Below are 22,167 nucleotides of genomic sequence, written 5' to 3'. Positions count from 1 at the left end.
TGTCTTTCTGAAAGATTTCCCAGAGGAATTCATTTGTGTATGGGGAAAAAAATCTCAAATTCTAATGTAAAATCTCTGACCTTTTAGGTTTTTGAAATCTGGATTTCTCACTTATTCACAAATCTCTTCAAATAAAGGAAAAAAGACAGAATAGAAAACTCAGATAGTGAGCATGCATAACCACTGAATGATCTGAGTGCTTACTTACTTGATGCTAGACATTGTTAGCCATTGAGGATACACTGGGGGGGGGAGGGGCAAAATAGATGTGACCACTGCCTTCAGGGAGTCTGGTGGTCTAATTGTAGCTTTCAGTTTGTGTTTGTGTGGAAAATGAGGTTGTTTCCCTCCAGGTTGAGTACTAAAATGTATATACCATCTAAAATCCAATGCCTCTTCCAGGGCCCAGCTTAAATGTAACCTCAAGAAGGGATCAGGATTTCTTTGAACATGTGACATCGTAATGGCTTACGGTGTCTGTGATTTTAAACATCCCATTACTGCCTAGCAGCGGGAATGAAAAGCAGACATACCCTATCCCATAGGAATAATCAACAGGATTTGGTAACTGACCAGACAGGAAAGCAACAATAACAGCAACCGTTTAATGAGCCCTGTTATGTGCTATGTACTTTGTTTAGTTCTTCACTTGCCTTCTCTCATTTAATCCTCACAACTGCCTCCATAAAAGTGGATCTTATCCAAAGTTAATAGATAGGGGAGTCCAGACTTAGGAAGTTTACATAAGGTCATATATCTAGTGAGTGTCACAAATGGCATTTAAATTCAGATTTAAATAGAAAAGGATGCACTCCTAACCCCGATGCTGTAAGGGATTCATTCATTCAACTAATACTTATTGAGCACTTGATATATGCTAGGCATCATTCAAGTTGCCTCATTCTCACCCTCATGGACCTTTTGTTGCAGAACCGGGGGTGGGGAATGGGACAATAAACAGTGAACAAAATTATGAATTACAGAACTGGAAAAAAGAGCAGAATAATGAAGAATCAGGATAATATAGTGGCAGAGTAACAAGTTTTAGGGAATCGAAGACTGCTGCAAGGTTTTGGTTCTGAGTACTTGTAAAGTGTGATACAAGGGGTGGGAACTGGCTTGGTGGGGAAGAAATGAGGTGATGAGCTCTATTTTAAATACATTGGAGCTTGAGGTACCTTCTGTCTCAAAGTGAAGAACATCCCACAGGCAATTAGTTAAGAATGTGCTCCAGAGAAAGGTCCAGCTAGAGAGTTGATTTTGGGAGACATCAGCATGGGATGGGGATAGGGGGATGTTGAGGCTGTAGGACTAAATGAGTTTACCGTCCTTAGCAGCCTACAGAGAACTCTTTATGACTATTCTGGCAAAGTCTGGGAATTACAGTACACTAGCGTTGCTCAGAGTGTGAGGGGAAAAAAGCACCCAAAAGGTCAGGAGTTGGTCCTGAGGGTAGGGTCGGGACCTGCACCAGAAGTAAGAGACTTTTATTGGTACACTTGGAAATTAGAGTTGGAAAGTACCCTGTGTGCCAGAGACGTGGTTTGCATTTAGTATTTTCTTAATCATGTTTCACTTTTGGACTTTTTCAGGTTAATAAAATGGAAGTTTATTTTTTTTTAACATCGTTGAGAATTGGGGCTTCCTTAAGAACTACTTAAGAGGTTCTTATACCTTTTTTTCCCTTTTAAATGCAAAGCGAGTTTAGGAGAAAATGTTAAAGAGGTAAGAATCCTTTAGTATTACAGCAGGCACTCAAGTTCCAGAAACCTAGGCAAAATCGGCCTCCTTGGTGCACAAACTATGTGCCGGGAGGGAGGAACACTAGCCTGACGTCATGTTTTGCATTTTATATTGGTTAAATAGGAGTGTGCCTTGGGGAAAAGTTAAAATAGGTACCATTCTACAATTTACAAAGCCACCTGCTGTTCCCCCGGAGCTACCCAGTCCGCTACTCCCATGTTCAACAAGGCTATATTCCATTCTTCATAATCAAGGCAACTTAATTTCATGATTCCTCTATTACACCTGTATTTCCTCAGTTCCACTTCTAAGACAAAACTGTCGGGACTGCTGGCCAAAATGACCTTGCCTGGCCAGATCTCTTTCCAGTAGCTACTAGCACCCGCTCCCTAAAATTAACGGTTACTGCCGCAGCAGCTGCAACCCGTTTTCTCCTGTAGTAAGAAGCAAAGCGGATGGGTAAAGGGTAGATTCGGAAGAACGCAAGAAATCGAGACACAAGCTGAATACACACGTCCCCAAACTAACGAGACTTAAATACACCATCCATTTAGGTCCCAGTGGTAGACAGATAACATTACTCGGGGCCCCCAGAAAGCTTTTTCGTCCTCGCTGTAGTCCACTTTCCAGATGAAAGCTCTAAACTACACCACGCCAGTTTCACCTGGCATCCGCTCGCCGCTCACACCTGCCGCCGACGCAAGCGCTCACCAAAGGCCTCCCTGTCCCCGCTCTCCCCACCCCCAAGGAGGGGTGGGGCCTCGGAGCCCTCTCCGCGCCCGAACTGGTTCAGGAATCGCGAGTTCCGCGCGTAAGAGCGGAAGAAGCCGGCCGGTGCCCCGGAAGCAGTTGCTGCAACTTCCGCGGGGATTTGTACCCCTGGTGCGGGAGCTACGGGGCTCAGAGACAGTGCATGAAATAGTGGGTGCGCCAACATGTCCCGTGGTTCCAGCGCTGGGTTTGACCGCCACATTACCATTTTTTCACCCGAGGGTCGGCTCTACCAAGTAGGTGAGTGAACCGAGTCCGCTTTTGGTCCACTCGAATTGCTCTGTCATGGTACGGCCTGGAGCAGGCGGACGCGGCTGGAGTTTAGTGCGCGGCTGAAGCATGGCCGGAGCTGGGACGGGAGAGAGGCCGAGTCAGGGTCCAGTCCTGTGGTGTTCCCACGCCTGTCTGGGGGCAGGGATCGGGGGTCCGATGGCTGAAGGCCTCGAGCCCTTCAGGGCGAGAGGCCGCACCTCCTACACACAATAAAGAGTTAAGGAAGGTAGGACTGCAATTCCGGACTCGGTTTCTTGATGCCTCTTCACTTGTAACATTTTGGCCTGGATGGGCCCAACGTCTGGACTTCTCTAAAGGATAATTGGCTCCTTAAGTTTGCCATTAAAACACCCCTTTCCGTCTTCCTTTGTTTGGAGCATGCACTTCCTTGTAGTAGTTAATTCCACACTGGCATTCAGACCCTTTTATGTGCTGGACACTGTGCCGGTCCTAGGGGATGCAGAGATGTCACACGCTCTCCTCTACTGAAGCTCACAGCTTAAAGGCAGTGACAGATACGTAAACAAACGGGTAAAAAGAAAAAAAGTGCCAAATTACAAGGATTTACAGGGATCAAGATATCTTTGAAAAACTGGTAGATCGAGTGAGTGGCTGTCAGTTCTAGAGCTGTTCTTGAAATTAGCATCCCCTTTTAACCCACATCTGAATGTTTCTAAATAGTTTAAAAGTTTGTTCTGAATTGTGGGTGAGATATGGTGAACTAGCTCTTTCCTGAAGAAGAGCTTTAGTGGAAATAAACCCTAAATTACTACTTATTCGTTCAGTGTAACAATATATCTTGTTGGGTCGAAATGGTGTGAGGGATTCTTAACCTCTTGGCCATAGAGAATTTAGTATCTTGACAATCTGATTTACATCAGGCCCCATGATCCTTTGATTTTTGAGTGAATTTGGTACCTCTGTGCTTTGGGGAGGACAGTAATATCATGTGTGCTTGGGAATCCCAAGAGAGTTGGCCTATAAATGAGGTTCTCTTCACCTGTAAATTTTAGAAATAGTTAAAGATAACGTGGAATGAAACTTACATTGTATATGGCCATACACTGTATATAATGTATCAAGAAACAAGGGTAATTCAGTAACCCTTTTCACTCATCCTCAATTGAAAAATATGACCAAAGACAGAAGAAAGATAACTCCTCAAGGAAGTTTCATTTTTAGTTTCTTTCCCGAGTTTTAAAGAATTTTTCTGTATTGGACTCCTGGAGTGTTCTATTTTGTGATTTTTAATGTGTGAACAGGAAAAGTCAGACCTACTCTTTACTATACCATATTGTGAAATCCAGCCATAAAGTAGTCTTTAATGCTTCCAGATTTGGTGAGTAGAAAGGCTGGATATAGTGTCCGTGTAATTTAAAAGATTTGGAATGACACATGTAGTCCAAAAGCTTAATATCTAGACAGGATGACTCTAAGCTCTGCTTTGTTGAATAATACATTCTGCTGTTCAGGGCACTAATTAGACATTGCTAGGAAAAGGAAAGTGAAAGAATAGTTAGTATGAGCACAGTACCATGAGGAGTTCAGGCCCTGGAGCCATAGCTGGAGTCCAGTCCTTGCATGCTGCATACTAGCCAACCTGCGCAAGTCCTTGGTTTCTGTTGGCAAATTTGGGTTAATAATTCCTTTCTGTGTGCTTGTTTGAAGATTAAATATAATGATACATGTAGAGTGCTTAGCACTCTAAATAATTAGATACTTATTTGATTCTTTGGCTCATTTTTTTGGTCTGTTAGCTTAGTAGCTCTGTAAACATGGAGTATTTACATTTTTATGGTCTATCCATACTTGGTTCTCTAGTGAAATATTTGCACCTGATGATAATATTGTAAATGCTGTTTATGAGTTTATAAACTTTAGAATCCACCAGAGACAGTATGTAAGAATTATGAGTGCAAATTGTTAACCTTGATAGTGGAAAAATAATAAAGCAGAAATGGGGAGATGACTGGGAAGGAAAGATTAATGGAGAGGTGAGTGTATGCTCTTCTTCTTCCATAGTTGGGACTCAAAACATAAATGTAGTCTAAAGGTAATAAGTTAAATAGAGGTATAAATTTAAAGTTAAAATGTTACCCATAATTACAAACTGTTGACAGTGTTTGCTCTCAGGGAATAATAGAAAGATTTCCTATTGTCATTTGTACTCTAGTAACTATTGAAAATTTTCTTTTAATGAATGTATTCAAAGTGTTGTGTGTGTGTGTTTGCGCGCATGTAAAAATTGTAGGGCTATACACAGAGCACCTAGCTTTGAAATCTAATTTCAGAAATTAGATTGAATTTCTAAGTTATCAGTGAGGAAACTAAGGCCCAGGTGGGACAAAATAAACCTCACTACTTTCAGGCTTTTCTATTCTGATTTTGCAAATCCTTTGCTGGGTAGGTCTGGCAAGGGAGGAGAATAGTGTCATTCGAATTTGCCTACCAGGTGGATAAGAGCTTTGCCTAGTTGCTTCTAAGAAGGGAGTATACTGATAAGGAACAGGAAAGAAGTAGACTGGTAGAAACAGACTGGATAGGACAATTTTCTAATCTAGAAATACCAGTCTGGCAATGGTATCAAAGCCAGCATTCCTGGGTTCAAGTCCTTGCTCCATACCAACTATGAGAATTTTCTTCCATTTTAAAATAGAATAATAATTCCATCTCCCTTACAGGGCTCTAAGGATTTAATGACTTAATAGATATAATATACTTATTAGAACAGTATCTTTCACAAAGTAAGTGCTCAGAAAATGTTTCAGTGAGGGATGCTGTCAGGAAGAAACACTTGGGTGATAAAAATGGAATCAAGAGTTTTACAAATAATTGGACTGGGAAGTACTCATTGTTTGCAACTTTTGCTATTAAAATAATACTTGTTTTAAAGTAGTATTTTGGGGGCACCTGGGTGGCTCAGTCAGTTGAGCATCTGACTTTGGCTCAGGTCATGATCTCATGGTTCATGAGTTTGAGCCCCACATTGGGTTCACTGCTGTCAGCATGGAGCCCATCTTGGATTCTTGGTGTCACCCCGCGCCCCCCCTCCTCCCTCAGTCCTGTGCACGCGCGCGCTCTCTCTCTCTCTCTCACCTTCTCTCTCAAAAATAAATAAACATTAAAAAAAGAATAGTGTTTCTGAACCAGACGTCTCATGACCTCCTTGAATCAGATTTGAAATTAAATGTGTGTATACATAAATACATACATAACTACACCAAAAAGTAATGGCATCAAACACTACTATGTTTTCATTCACCCCCAAGTCCCCATGCCAGTGCCAAGATTTCTAATGACCCCCACCTGCTTAAAGATCATAGTTGTTTTGTTGTTGTTTTTTTCATTTGAGAGAGAGAATGTGCACTAATGAATGGGGGAGAGAGACAGGCAGAGGGAGAGAGGATCCCAAGCAGGCTCCACACCCAGTGCAGAGCTGGATGCGGGGCTCAGTCCCATGACCTGAAATCATGACTTGAGCCAAAATCAAGAGTTGGATGTTCAACTGACTGAGCCACCCAAGCACCCCAGAGATCACAGTTTTAAAGAGGGTAATATTAGGTGGTGCTCAGGAATGAGATGCACTTCTCATTTAGGTTCCAAGGTTAGGGAAAGAAGAATATACACAACTTCCAAAAATCTTAATAACAAAAAAGTTTCTAGCATGCAGCATTGACATTTAATACAGACATATTTTGCGGAATACCTGCCTTGCCCCAGTAGTGCAACCTGGTTGGGTTTTTTCATAACCAAACTTCATAGAATGTATAGATCTCTCATTTCAGTTTTATTTTTCCAGCCCATGTATATATGAGGGGAAAAAAACCATATTTATTTCTCAAAACTCAGTACAGCCTTTTAAACAAAATTATGGATGGGAAAAATCTTGCGTACAGTCCTGTAATTGGCAGAACCGCAGGATCACCTGTGGATGCCTTGCAAAGCCGAGGAGTGTCATAAAGGGGATATGCTTCCCTGCTACTGCTAACGTCATACTCAGCAGGTCATCGTATGAGCCATTGTCTGATGTGCTCGTCCTGAATGTTTTGTCACAATATCTTTCATATTTTCCCCCTGTTTTTTCCTACTATTGTACAAATGACTCCCAGAAAAGTTGGGAGAGTGCTGGGAAAACGTATAAGGAAAGAGTGAATAAGATAACTGTGAAAGAGAGGTCTCTGTACAGAACAGCTGTTTATTTGCCATTTTGTTTATGGTCAAGGAAGCAATTTATGTTCTAACCTAATGACTTAGTGTTAGGTTGAACCATGGGAACTGCTGATATTTGACTATTATTTTTTTTAACCTATAAAAGTGACTGTTTCATGGGTCAACCTAATACTTTACAAATATGTATTTTACTATGTATTTAAGGAAATGAAGGCTTGAGGTTAAGTGTAATTCGTTATAATTTTCCATTTAAAAAATGGGAAATGGGCTATCAGTTATCATCCTGCATAATTTTGGACGTTCAAAAACAGATTATGAAGATTAATGTAATAGTGCTTGCTAATTTGTAAGTTTCTGAAATTTTACACTAAAAACCAAATCTTTAGTGATGGGAATAAAGTGTTTAATTACTATTTCCAGTATTTGCATTCTGGCTTAAAAAACAAATACATCTTTGAATGTTCCCCTTATGCTATTCTGTTTTTTCTGAATTGGCCTTCGTGCTCACCTCTGCTATGAACTATATTTTTACCCTACCAGTGTTTCTTTAGAAGATACTCTTTAGTTATTATGGTGTCTCAAGATTCTTTACTCCAGGTGTGCCTGGGTGGCTCAGTTGGTTAAGTGTCCAACTTCGGCTCAGGTCATGATCTCACAGTTCGTGGGTTCAAGCCCCGCATTGGGCTCTGTGCTAACTGCCAGCTCAGAGCCTGGAGCCTGTTTCAGATTCTGTGTCTCCCTCTCTCTTTGACCCTCCCCTGCTCACGCTGTCTCTCTCTCTTTCTCTCTCTCTCAGAAATAAATAAAACATTAAAAAAATTTTTTTTAATTAAAAAAAAAAGATTCTTTACTCCAGCAGTTTCCGTTTTTTCTGGAAATTATAAAATCTATATTTTACACGGGTAATATTATAATACAGATTCATTTATACAAAGTTTTATTGAAAATTACAGCACAACATGGTACAACATGATGAGTACTAAAATAATAGTACACAGAAGGTTACTATAGAAAGTGACACATGGGTTACCTGGCTGCCTCAATTAGTTGAGCATATGGCTCTTGATCTCAGGGTTATGAGTTGGAGCTCTATGTTGGGTGTAGAGATTGCTTAAAAAAAAAAAAAGAAACCTCTTAGAAAGAAAGTGACATAGCCAGGGAGAAGCAGGAAAGGTTCCTCAGAGAAAGTGAGTTGATCTAGATGGGAATTAGATAAGGAAATTTGGGGAGGAACCAGGTATATTTTACCTCTCCTCAGTTTCCTTTTTTTTTTTTTTTTTTTTTTATAATGTTTATTTTGAGAGAGGGAAAGAGAGGGAGTGAGAGCGCTGAGCAGGGGATAAGCAGAAAGTGGGAAAGAGGATCCAAAGTGGGTTCTGCACTGACAGCAGAGAGTCTGACACAGGGCTCCAACTCCCAAACTGTGAAGTCGTGACCTGAGCCAAAGTTGGAAATTTAACTGATTGAGCCACCCAGGCACCCCTTCCTAGTTTTTTTTTTAAGGTTTATATATTTTTGAGAGAGAGCGTGAACAGGGAAGGGGCTGGGGGCGGGGGGAGAGACAGAATCTGAAGGAGGCAGGCTCCAGGCGCTGAGCTGTCAGCAGAGCCTGATAATGGGGTTCAAACTCGCGAACTGTGAGATCATGACCCGAGCAGAAGTCAGACACTTAACTGACTGAGCCACCCAGTCGCCCCCCCTAGTTTCTTCAAGTAGTAACTTAAATCATTGATTTTAGACCTTTGCTAATATAAACAAGGCTAGCATATTAGTTTTCTATGCTGCATAAACATTACCACAAACTTAGCAGCTAAAATTGATACATTTATTAAGTCACAACTACTATGGGTCAGGAGCAGTTTGCTTAGAATGTCACAAGGCCGCAATCCTGATGTTTTCTGGGTTGTGTTTTCATCTGGAGGCTCAACTGGAAAAGACTCTGCTTTCAAGCTCACTGAGGATGTTGGCAGAATTCATTTCCTTTCAGTATAGAACTGAGGGTCCCAGCTACTTGCTGACTGTTCACTGGAAGACACCCATGGTTCCTTGTCATTCAGCCATTTAGCAAGCCAGCAAGAGGAATCTCTAGAGTTAGTCTGCTAGTAAGACGTAAGACAGGGTCTTTATATTTGCTTATATTTATATAAGTACATGTTTATTAATATTTTAATGTTTATGTTTATATATAAACTAAATATAATTTTATTGATAAAGAGACACATAAAAGTATAGTTAAGGACTGAAATTAGCCTCATGTCATAGGTAAATCATTTTGTAAGCTCACTTAATGACATCTGTAAATGCCATAATTATTACCTCTCATAATATTTTTTACACCCAAAGCTATCAGTGTACATTTCAATTTATGAAGTGATTGGAAGTAGTTTGTTCTTAGGAACATTAAACTGTATTAATTAAATATTTTTATTTTTAAATTTTGCATATGTATTCATTTGGGGCACACATTTACCTTTGTAAGGTGAAAAAACAATGTTACAATAAGATGATAGTAGGAGAAATATGCAGTGGAAGGTAACATCATTTTTGCCTTTAAGATAGTCTTATGTAATTAGGAGAATGACATCCCATCACCTACTCCATATTTTGCCGGAAGCAAGTTACAGGTCCTGCCTACATTCAGGAGGAGGGGGTTATACAACCGTGTGAACACCTGGAGGCAGGGATTGTAGAGAGGAGGCCACCTTAGGGTCTTTCCACCATAGCAATGCAATTCCTTCTTTAGCTGCATCCTACAAATTTTGATATATTATTACCAGTCAGTTCAAAATATATTTTTTTTAATGTTTGTTTGTTTTGGAGAGACAGAGAACAGGCAGGTAATGGCCAGAGAGAGAGAGACAGAATCCGAAGCGGGCTCCCGGCTCCAAGGTGATAGCACAGAGCCTGATGTGGGGCTTGAACTCACAAACTGCGAGATCATGACCTGAGCCAAAGTCAGAAGCTTAACCGACTGAGCCATCCAGGCACCCCATTCAAAATATTTTTAAGTTTCCCTTATGATTATGTCTTTGATCCATGGATTATTTAGAAGGGTGTTTTAAATTTTTCAAATAGTTAGGGATTTCAGTACTTTAAAATTTATTGAGACTTATTTTATGGCCTCTTATATATGCTCTGTCTTAGTAAAGGTACTATGTGCATTTGTGTTACACCAGGTGCATATAAATTCTTCAGTTGTTGCCAGTAGTGTTCTACAGATAGAACTCGGTCAAGGTGGTCAGTAGTCTGGTCTGTATCATATCATGTATGTCTAGTTTGTGTGTATGTGTCTATCTCAGTTGCCGTGTGGTAGTAAAATCTTTAACTGGATGGGATTAGCCATTTCTCTATGATTTTGTCGATTTTACTTTTATGGGTTTTAAACTACTCTTATAAGGTGCATATACAGTATGATTGTTCTGTTTCCCTTCTTATGAATTGATTTTTCTATGACATTTTTTGACATTGTATGATATTTTTTTGAAATGACTCTGATACATTTGTTGTCTTGAAATCTCTACTTTTTCTGATAATTAATATATCCATTCAGCTTTCTGATGCTTACTGTTTATATGGTAATCCTTTTTTCCATTCATTTATTAAAGTCTTCTTGAAGAGTATCTGTGGTAGATAGCATATATTTGAGTCTTGCTTTTTTATTCATTCTGACAGTTTCTCCTTTTAATTGGAGTATTTTATCTATTAATATTTAATGCAGTTTTTGACATGGATTCTGCTATATTCCTTCAAAGAATGTTGATTTGTTCTAGCAGGCAGTTAATTTGGGTGGCAGCTCAAATGCCCCTTTCTTTTATCCTTAGCTAAGCTGCCTGGAGTCTGTCTTGTGTATGTGTGGTTATGGAAGCAGCCAGAGATTTGGGTAACATAATATATAGGTTGGGTCTCTCCCTCTCTCACTCTCTCCCTTCTTTCCCTCATTTTCCAGTGGCTGTAGTCACCCCCAAACTGTCCTCTAGTTCTTCAGGCCAAAAAGACTGAATTTTCTGTGGGGTTTCTGTTTATCCCTGACCAGGGCCTGCACTCGTTATATAAGCTGTGAAAACGAGAAACTAATTTCATGCCATTTCTTTCTTCCAAGTATTTTGTCTCCTTCTGGAATCTGCCTACTTTTGGCCACTTCTTGGTGTCCTCAGGTAGTTATTCAGAGTTTATAGTTTTTATCTGTGGAGGTTTGATCTGATAGAAGCTTTTTGGGCATATAAGAAATAGAACTGAGAAGCATTTTGAAACATTATGCTTTAGAAATTACTTGCAATGATGGTAAAAATAAACTATTATAACCTAGTTGAATCTAAGGTAGATTTGAGGATTTTCTTTATGGCATTTTACTAGAGTCTTTTTTACTCTAATTTTCTGTCTTCAACATACAGCTACTTAGAAATATTTGATAAGGGTTTTTTATTAGAGCTTCCATTAAAGGAAATTCTTTGGCACAGATAGTATCTTTCTCAGCTGGTCCTCATCACCAGTTGGCTTTCTGAACATAGGAGACCAGGATTCAGACCATGTGCCCAGAGTAATACTTGACAGAATTTTTAAAACCTCTATTATACTAAAATGTCAATAATGATTAGAGTTATGAGTGATTTTTTCTTTACATTGTTTCTATATTACCTGTATTTTCTACAGTGAGCAAATATTTCTATTGCTATTTTTTATGACTAATATTTTAATTTCTTTTATTTTTTTTAAATTCAAGTTAGTTAACCTACAATGTAGAATTGGCTTCAGGAATAGAACCCCGTGATTCATCACTTTTATATAACATCCAGGGCTCATCCCAACAATTGCCCTTCTTAATATCTATCACTCATTTAGCCAATCCCCTCTAGCACCCGTCTCCCCTCTAGCAACCCCTAGTTTGTTCTCTGTATTTAAGAATCTCTTATGGTTTGCCTCCTCTCTGTTATTTTTCCTTCCCTTCCCCTATGTTCATCTGCTGTGTTTCTTAAATTTCACATATGAGTGGAAATCATAGGAGATTTCTCTTTCTGTGCCTGACTTATTTTGCTTAGCATAGCACACTCCATTTCCATCCACATTGCTGCAAATGGCAAGGTTTTCATTCTTATCACTGAGTAATATTCCATTGTGTACCTATACACATTTATCCATTTAACTGTCGATGGATATTTGGGCTCTTTCCATACTTTATTGTCAGTAGTGCTCCTATAAACCTTGGGGTGCATGTGCCCATTTGAAACATCATACCTGTATCTTTTGGATAAATACCTAGTAGTGCAATTCTGGGTTGTAGGGTGGTCTATATTTAATTTTTTGAGGAATGTGAATTCTGTTTTCCTGAGTGACTGCACCAGTTTGCATTTCCACCAACAGTGCAACAGGGTTGCCCTTTCTCCACGTTCTGGCAGGTGTGAGGTGGTATCTGTGTGGTTTGGATTTGTATTTCCCTGATGATGAGTGATGTTGAGCATCTTTTCATGTCTGTTAGCCATCTGGATGTCTTCTTTGGAAAGGTGTCTATTCGCATCTTCTGCCTATTCACTGGATTATTTGTTTTTTGGGTGTTGAGTTCGGCAAGTTCTTCATGGATTTGGATACTAAGCCTTTATCTGATATGTCATTTGCAGATATCTTCTCCCATTCTGTCTGCTGCCTTTTAGTTTTGTTGATTGATTCCTTCCTGTACAGAAGCTTTTTATCTTGATGACTTTCCATTAGTTCATCTGCTGCTACTTTTATAATTACAAAGTATATTTGTATTAGAGTTAGATATTATAGAAATACAAAACATAGAAAGGGGTAGTCTCATCTGTAATTCTACTCACTGGAGGCAGTCATTGTCAACTGCATGGTGCCAGAGTAGTTTGTTTTCATGCTACCTCTTTGATCCATCTGTTTTAACCTGGGGAATAGTTTGACAGCAGCTAGAAGTGCACAAGCTGAAGTTTGTTATAGACAAACTAAAGAATCCTTGTTTTAGATATCATGAAAATTGGAAAAACTATGATCCAGAAATTTTTAACTTGGTAGGAGAAAAAGACAATACAGAATAACAGCAGTTAAAATTGCATATGGTCAAATTAGTTACTGGCCAGAAGTAGTAGTAGTAGTGGTAGTGGTAGTGGTAGTGGTAGTGGTAGTGGTGGTAGTAGTAGTAGTAGTAGTAGTAGTAGTAGTAGTAGTAAATCTTGAGAAGATTTATAGCAACTAAATTTGACCCAGGAAAACCATACTTGGTAGAAATAATGACCACAAAACAAACTTTTACAATGATAAAATATAATTGATAGAGACTTGGTATGATGGGAGGCCTGGGTGGCTCAGTTGGTTAAGCGTCCAACTTCGGCTCAGGTCATGATCTCACAGTTCGTGAGTTCAAGCCCCTCATCAGGTTCTGTGCGGACAGAGCCTGGAGCCTGCTTCAGATTCTGTGTGTCCCCCTCTCTCTGCCCCTCCCCAGCTCATGTTCTGTCTCTCTCAAAAATAAACATTAAAAAAAATTTTTTTAAAAACTTGATATGATAAATTAGTTAAATCTTTATTGGAAGTTTGGTACTTGAGTCTGATGAAGATGATTAGTGAACTAAAATGGAAAGAAATGGAGTTGTTTTAAATAGGATTTATTATTATCATTATTATTACTTTAACTTTGCATGTCTTGGACAGCATTCCATGTTAGTTTGTGTAGCTGTAGTTCATTCTTTTTAATGGCTGCTTATTCCATTGCATGAATCGATAATAATTTGTTCTGTCTTTTAAAAACACTGTTCTATTTTCCAGAGTATGCTTTTAAGGCTATTAACCAGGGTGGCCTTACATCAGTAGCGGTCAGAGGGAAAGACTGTGCAGTAATTGTCACACAGAAGAAAGTACCTGTAAGTAATACTGTTCAGATAGTCAGTTGTTACAGAATATAATGCAAGAATTTTTCATGAGTTTGTACAAAGTTATATCACTACCTATGTACATTAACATTCTTGCTTTGCTTGTGCTTTCCTGTTTCATTCAAGAAGTATTTACTCAGCAGCTATGGACTGTTTAGCTGAGTAGACAGGATTAACATACTGAACTTTGTAGTAAACAGCACAATGGGATTATAAACACAGTGGGAATTCTAGGTCTTTTGTCTTCAGGAACCTTGAAACAGGCTTTGATGATGCAATTTTCTCCCATAGGAAACCTATCATCTAAAAAAGGAAGACAGAGTCTCTCCCCTACCTTTTTAAAAAATTTGGTTTTAACTGTAAAATGAACAGAAAACATTTGTTATATAGTTTATTATAATTTCATAGTAGTTTTTATCCCTACATGGGGACCTCTGCTTTTTAAAAAATTATCTTGATCTCTTTTGTTCATTAGGACAAATTATTGGATTCTAGCACAGTGACTCACTTATTCAAGATAACTGAAAACATTGGCTGTGTGATGACAGGAATGACAGGTAATGAGCTTGATGTCTTAGATTTGTTATTTTCTTCAATTATTTTTGAGTTTTGTATTAATTTTAAAAGGTTCCCTTTAGTACCTGATGTGCAGGTAATAGGAGTAGATTTGCAGTCTTCCAAGGCTAGTATCCATATATTCAGAGTATTGTGAGCTTTTTTAAAATCATGAGTATAATAGAATTAGATCTCTATGCTACTGTCAGGGAAACTGGGCTGAGGCCCTCTCTTAGATGATTTATTTCATATATAGTTAATAGGTTAAGGGCATTTAAGTCCATATATTTCAAATCTGGTAATAATAGCACAGTTAGAAGTAGCTGAGAAGTATAAAAATTACTTTGGGTTTCTGTTTTCTGAAATCAAGAGAAAATTTAAGCCTATAAAAAAGATTAAGAGAAACATTCTGTATCCTTAAAACTGTTCTTTTGGGAATTACTAAGCACTTGTAGAAACTATTTTGACAGCTGATAAAGGGCTCAGCATAAAAAGAAGTGCTGTGTGTAGAAACCCATTTTTAAGTATGTTTTCCTTTTTGGTCATGTACTTGTTGCTGAGTCATCAGCTATTTGTTGGTGGTAAAAGAACCATAGTAGACCACTTCTGCCTTCCTTAAGTTATAGTGGAGATTTTATATATGTATGGAAAATTGAAAAATGTCTGATTTTGAGGTTCACTTTTTCCTCTAAAGAAGTAAACTTTGGTTTTTTATGCTCTAAGCGGACAGCAGATCCCAGGTACAGAGGGCGCGCTACGAGGCAGCTAACTGGAAGTACAAGTATGGCTATGAGATTCCTGTGGACATGCTGTGCAAAAGAATTGCTGATATTTCTCAGGTCTACACACAGAATGCTGAAATGAGGCCTCTTGGTTGTTGTAAGTATGCTAACAAGGCTCACAAATGATGAATTACATTTTTTAGAAACAGGAACAAAAGAAAATTATATAAGGTGAGGAACTCTTTATAATAAATCAGCGATAAAGGGTAGGTTTTACAACAGTATTTAGGCATTATCTTTTAAGCTTTAGGTGCTATTAGACTTTTTATCAAAATCTTTTAAGGATGTGTGATTTGAAATATCCAAGTCACTGTTACATTGGGCTGTTGTAATGGGGGTTTTACTGCAATTCCTGATTACTCTTTCAATGCAGATGTTTACATAGGCATCTTAACAGTGTAGCTCTTTTTTTTTTGTAAAACACATATACCTGTGATTTATATTTTTAGACTATATTACATTTTTTAAAAATAAGTACAATTCTGTTGAGAGAGAGATGAGATTTACTGATTTTAGATTTAATGTAATGTATAATCCTGGAAAATTCAACACATTTGTTTTTGACATTGTGTCATTTATGAGAATTAATGTAATGATTTTTCTTCAACATCTGACTGACACTGTGTTTCACCTCTCATTTAAAAATGCTGACTCAGTTTCTTCAGTGATGCACTTTTCCTCACTTTTTTTTTTTTTTTTTAGCTCATCTTCTTCTGCTTTTCCTTTAAATGTTTTTTGCTCTCCGGGCTTTCTCTGTGGTCCTTCTCTCCCTCTTGGCTCTGTCTCGGTGTCTCACCCTCTTTCATGCTTTCAATTACTATCTGTATTCAGCCCATCACTGCCACATTAGTGTTAACCCAGTCCTTTCCTCCACGGCCTGCAGATACTTCAGATTTGAAATCGTTGCTTTTTCCTACTTTTATCCTCAACTTCTCTTCTGTACACCTACCCCACCTTCCCTGGTCATCTGATTAGTCTTTGAGCTTCACCTCAGAATGTCTGTTCCTTCTCGTCTCCTCTGTTCCTTCTTCATCATCTCTTACCTTTGCCACCTAATTTACTTGTCTCTTCTCTCTCTTTCCTAGTCTGTCTTCATGTTGCTGTGTGAGTTATTTTAAAATTTAATTTTGATTGTTGTTCCCTAGAAGAACTGATTCCTCGTTGGCTATTGTGTAAATTCCAAGCCCCTTAATATGACATGCAGGGCCCCTGTTAGCTTATTCCCAACCACCCTCTTCCATGTACTGCTTTCCTTCCTCATCTGAAGCCCAGTAGTACATGGCTCTTTTGTCATCACCTGGATGTAACATGACCTTTCCTGTCTTGATGCTTTTGTGCATCTTGTGCCTTGATTGCGCTTCATGTCCTTACCATCTATTAAACCCTGCTCATCTTGCAAGACTGGAGTAAAGAAATGTTTGTTCCCCTCAAGCAGTAAGTGATATCTCTTTGGTGTTGCCCTGTACTTTGTGAATCTCAAGTATAAAATGTAAAGAAAATTCGAGGTTGACATACCTTTAAATAAAACAGATAACGGATCACTATCATAGTGTTATCAAATAAAGTTGGAAATTCCTCATGAGTAGACTTGGTAAAACATCTATAAATGTGAATAAAGTAATTGGTTAATACTGAATCTTAAAATAGAGGAAATTACAGGCATACCTCAGAGATATTGCAGGTTCAGTACAGACCACTACAATAGAGCTAATATCACAATATAGTGAGTCAAATGAATATTTTGGTTTTCCAGTGTGTATAAAAGTTCTGTTTACACCATAATCTATTATGCACATAATAACATTATATCTAAAACAGTGTATGTACCTTAATTTAAAAATACTTTATTGCTAAAAATGCTAACATCTAAGCTTTCAACAAGTCCTAATCACCGATCATAGATGACCATAACAAGTATAATCATAATGAAAAAGTTTGAAATATTCCTGGAATTAGCAAAATGTGACAGAGACACGAAACAAGCAAATACTTTTGGAAAAATAGACTTAACACAGGGTTGCTACCAACCTTTATAAAGAAATGCAGCATCTGCGAAGTACAGCAAGGCAACATGCAGTAAAACAAGGCATGCCTGTACATAAACGAGGTTCAAATCTAGAAATCTAAGAAAGCAGGAGTTAAGTCATTCTTTAAATACTTTATTACCTACTTTGCTGAGTAGAAAGAAGTTTGGCGGTGATGTTTATTTTAATTATATGTCATTATAACATGATGAGATTGTAATAACAAAGTTATACGTACAGACTTTAGAATTTGGTTTCTCCTGACTACTAGGGGAATGGACACCAGCAGTATCAAAGAGGGGCAGTCTGAAGTTAAGCAAGTAGCCTCGAGGTGCACTTCGTTNAGCGAAAGTCAGACGCTTAACCGACTAAGCCACCCAGGCGCCCCGGAACCTTAAATTCTTAAGAACCTTAAGGACTTAAGTTTTAAAAAAAAGAAAAAGTCTTCCTTGGTCAAATAAATAAAGAACTACTAAGTTTAAGTAGGACAGCCGCCAGCAGAACATTTACCATGCTACTATATATTATCTTCTCTAAAAAGAAGATGAAAAATAGACACTCCAAATTTATTTGATAACATCTCAAGGGGTCAAAGTAATATTCTTCGAGAAATAGCAAGGATTAGAAAGTATAAGTTAGAATTGTAATAATTCAAATTTTAACAACATCTTTGATAAATCTTTTGTGAAATGGAGATTTCCAGGTTACCTAGTTTATCTGTGGTGATAACCTGCATTTTGTCAGTGTTCTTAAAGCAAACTATACTAAAATAGATGGCCAGAATAATAATTGACAATAGCTTTATGACAATACTAAGAAGAAATTGTGTTGTACAAAAGTATAAGATATTTAATGAGGGTCTTTCTTTTTAGGTATGATTTTAATCGGTATAGATGAAGAACAGGGCCCTCAAGTGTACAAGTGTGACCCTGCAGGTTACTACTGTGGGTTTAAAGCCACTGCAGCAGGAGTTAAACAAACGGAGTCAACCAGCTTCCTTGAAAAAAAAGTGAAGAAGAAATTTGATTGGACGTTTGAACAGACAGTGGAAGTAAGTTAGCCAAAAGTATCTGACTTTTTTTTTTAATGCTAAATAGAATAGTGAAGATCATTGTATAAATTGACCATCTAAAAAGATGTTCCTGGATTTATCACAGAACCAAATTTGTTGGCTTACCAGTAAAATTGGTGTCATTCAGCTGACATGGGAACAATGAGGACTGCTTTTAATCACTTAATTCCCTGTCTCATGTCATAGTGTATTTGAAACTGCTTTCAACAAAACACTTATAAANCGTGAGATCATGACCCAAGCGAAAGTCGGACGCTTAACCGACTAAGCCACCCAGGTGCCCCAAGACCTGCTTTGTTGTGGCTCAAATTAGGCTTAAGCTTCCTGGGAGCAAAAGTGAAAAAATTGAGTCAGCAATATTACTCTTGTGGCCCTAAAGGGAAATCAGCTACGTACCAGATTCTCAGAGAAACAAACATCTTGGTTAAAGAACATATGCTTAGGCGATAACTTGACAGAGAAATTCTATCTGGGATGCAAAAGCAGAGCTAGCTTAATGCAGGGATGATAGGGGATTGATTATTCATTATGATTGGGTTGTTTTAAACGGATACAACAAGCTAAAATTCTTACATAAATATTTAGTAATCTTAGACTAAGAAAACCTTGTATTTACTGCCAAGAAGTTGAAAATTAAAATTTTAGTAAAGTTTGGAAAGGAGGATCTGGGATACAACCTATTCTAAAGACCTAACAACATGATTCTGGTAAGTGACAAAAGAAAAATTACCATCTAATACTTTTATGTTTGGTTGGCAGTATTATTTCTAGTAACGGAGGATATAAAGCTAGGAGGTACTTACCTGGGAGGTACTGTGTCCTATTGAAATGTTTATAAAAGGTGTTTTTTACTTAAGTTCATAATTATGTAAATGATTAATCACATCAGATACAAAGCCACTTTAAAACATTTAAGTTGTTATTGCTGTAAATTTTCCTTGAAGGAAGGGTGTATCATTTATGTGAATCCTCCCTCATCTTACCCCAAGTGCTAAGCATAGTGCCCAGCACTATGGTCATCAGGCAAACAGACCGTTGTGTGTAAATCATCCTGTTTTGTTTGATAGGCCCCTTTCATTTATGACCTGACTTAAAATAGAAGCAAATTTCTTCTCATTGGCAGGCAACATATTAGAATTAAGCAGTCTGTTAGTAACAAGTGGCTTTAGAACTGCGTCACTGAAACATGGAGCAAAAATGAATAGCTTGTGGTTAATTCATGATTTGAATAAGCTTGGAATGAGAAATCTTGGTATCTGAAAAATACTATTTTAATGTTGATACTTTTTTCAGACTGCAATTACATGCCTATCTACTGTTCTATCAATTGATTTCAAACCTTCAGAAATAGAAGTTGGAGTAGTTACAGTTGAAAATCCTAAATTCAGGTGAGTTATATTGTTGGCCAAGTGCTTAAAGAATTTGCCAAGAGATAAATTACAGCCTAGAAGTGTAGAAGTTTGTGGGTCCATTTGTCCTACAAATTGGGGAAAAAGCATTTTTTTCACTACAGTTGCAGTTTTTTCCTTCAGTACCTGAGAGATCTGTTTTAAAATTTATCGGAAATCTCTTTAAGACAGACATAACTGCTTTTCTTCTCATTTCAAAGTGATTTATATCAAATATCAGAGGCAACGTAAAATAACCTTTATGTTAAGAGTAAAGTAAGCATAGGGGCGCCTGGGTGGCTCAGTCGGTTGAGCGTCCAACTTCGGCTCAGCTCATGATCTCGCGGTTCGTGGTTTCGGGTCCCGCATCGGGCTCTGTGCTGACAGCCAGCTCAGAGCCTGGAGCCTGCTTCAGGTTCTGTGTCTCCCTCTCTCTGTGCCCCTCACCTGCTCATACTGTCTCTGTCTCTCTCAGAAATAATAATAATAAAAAATAAAAACAATAAAAACATTAAAAAAGTAAAGTAAGCATAAATGTTCTCTTTTTTTTGCTTAAGACCAATAGAAATTCATCTCCCAGAGTATTAGCTTTTAGTTTTTTCAGGTGAAGCTTTGATTATTTAGTGGTTACTTAAGAGGAGCTCTGAGAGCAATATGAAATACTGATCTGTATCATACCTTGTCTGGAGATCGCTGGAAACCCCAAATTTTGAATATAGCTAATTGAATTGCAGATGCTGGATGCTTGTCTGTTATTACTAAGTGACTGACTTCTACAAACCACCCTTAATAGCTTCTCTGAGTCACATCTCTACTGGTTGCTTAACATATACCATCTCACTTAATCCTCCCAGAACCTTGTGAGGTGGTTTGCTGTGAACCTGGATGCACTTGTGACAGATGCTTCAGTTAAATCCACAGATGCAAGGAACTGCTGGAAGGCTTGTTAACTATTACTTGTATTTACTCTTAGGTCACAGTTATATGGACCCATGGTCATGGTCAGGGGTGGGCCAAAGGTGATAAACTAAGCTTAACTGGACCTTGTAGAGTTTTTTGTTACTGTGCATTTTTTTCTTCTCATTTACTCTCTTTGTTGCCTGCAGGTAGTTTAAACATGAATGATTTAAGAAAAATTCATGGAATTAAAAAGTTATGAATCTGTCCTTTTTTTTTCCTTTTCTGTAGGAAGTAGTTGTGTGTTTTGTTTTAGCAGTACTTTTCCAGCAGGAGCAGTTTATAAATCTGCTTAAAGAACCTGCAAGTTCTTTTTTCTTTTTTTTTTTTTTAATGTTTATTTATTTATATTGAGAGAGAGTGAGCAAGCAGGGGAGGGGCAGAGAGAGAGAATCCCAAGCAGACTACATGCTGTCAGCACAGACCCCCAACATGGGCTTGATCTCACAAACGACGAAATCATGACCTGAGCCAAAGCCAGGAGTCAGACACTTAACCAACTGAGCCACCCAGGTGTCCTTTTTTCTTTTCTATTCCGAAACCGTCCAATAGCTTTTAAAACTTTTATTTCCATTTATCAGTTAAATAAATAGATAAGAAACCAGAGAAACTATGTCTTCAAAAAGTTCTGGTATCCTTTATAAATTTGAAGATAGTATGCTTAAAGAATTATGTTCAGCATAAAGTGCCTTGTCTTTCGGCTAATACAAACTTGATTACACTAACTAGGTATAAGGGCATTTTGACATTGGAGCTAAAATAGAATATATTCTGTACGGGCTTGCTTTAATTTAAATATTTTCCTTAATAGCTGCAACTAAAAGAATTTGCTTTCAGAAAACCTAATTCTAGATCTGATGTCAAAGAAGTAAACATTTTTGTGTATAGATGAAGTTGATAAAATACTTGGGAATTCTGAACGGATTAGTTAGGTATACAGATTTTTTTAAATCTGTAAATTGATAATTTTAGAAGTTGGGTGTTAGGTACACAGGAATTCATTACTGTCTATTCTACTTTCATGTGTGTTTGGAATTTTACATAATAAAAAGTTTTCAGAAAGTAAAATAGTTGTGGGTTTCTTCTTCTTGCCTTCTAGGATTCTTACAGAAGCAGAGATTGATGCTCACCTTGTTGCTCTAGCAGAGAGAGACTAAACATTGTATGTAGTTAGTTTACCAGATCCATGACGCCACTTGCCTGTGTGTTTGGTAACAACAGACCAACATTATGGAGGCCCCTGGATTGAAAAAGGAACCTCTCCCACTCCTGCCGCTAAAGTGGTTAGGACTCTGTATAAATAAAAAACAGTGCTTTTGGAAAATAATCGCATCTTGTCTTAATTTCACCTTGAGTTTTAAGTAGTAAGCCTCTGGTGCATGCAGGTTGTTAGTGTCCACCATCCTCACATTGTAGCTATATTCTTTTTGTTGACAGAGATCCAAGTTTCTTTGGCTTCAGAAACTTAACAGGCAGTTTAAACTACAGCTGTATGGCCTAATGAATAAATGACAACCTAAAACATGTGGTTTTAAAGCTTGCTCTGACTGAAAGCTGGCATGT

At 38.0% G+C, this 22,167-nt stretch overlaps 1 protein-coding gene across 1 annotated transcript; it reads left to right on the top strand.

The window, feature by feature from the left end:
* Positions 1-2,589: 2,589 nt before the first annotated feature.
* On the top strand, positions 2,590-21,931 carry PSMA6 (proteasome 20S subunit alpha 6). Its single transcript, XM_077769218.1, has 7 exons — positions 2,590-2,754; positions 13,723-13,817; positions 14,302-14,383; positions 15,105-15,260; positions 18,060-18,238; positions 19,553-19,647; positions 21,704-21,931. The coding sequence occupies exons 1-7, from the start codon at positions 2,679-2,681 to the stop codon at positions 21,759-21,761; spliced, it is 741 nt and encodes a 246-aa protein (XP_077625344.1). The 5' UTR covers positions 2,590-2,678; the 3' UTR covers positions 21,762-21,931.
* Positions 21,932-22,167: the final 236 nt, after the last annotated feature.

This window comes from Crocuta crocuta, unplaced genomic scaffold (assembly GCF_008692635.1).
Source record: "Crocuta crocuta isolate KB4526 unplaced genomic scaffold, BGI_CrCroc_1.0 scaffold65, whole genome shotgun sequence".
Classification (NCBI taxonomy): Eukaryota; Metazoa; Chordata; class Mammalia; order Carnivora; family Hyaenidae; genus Crocuta; species Crocuta crocuta.
The sequence above is the reverse complement of the archived record's forward strand: the minus strand, read 5'-3'. Positions and strand labels throughout refer to the sequence as shown.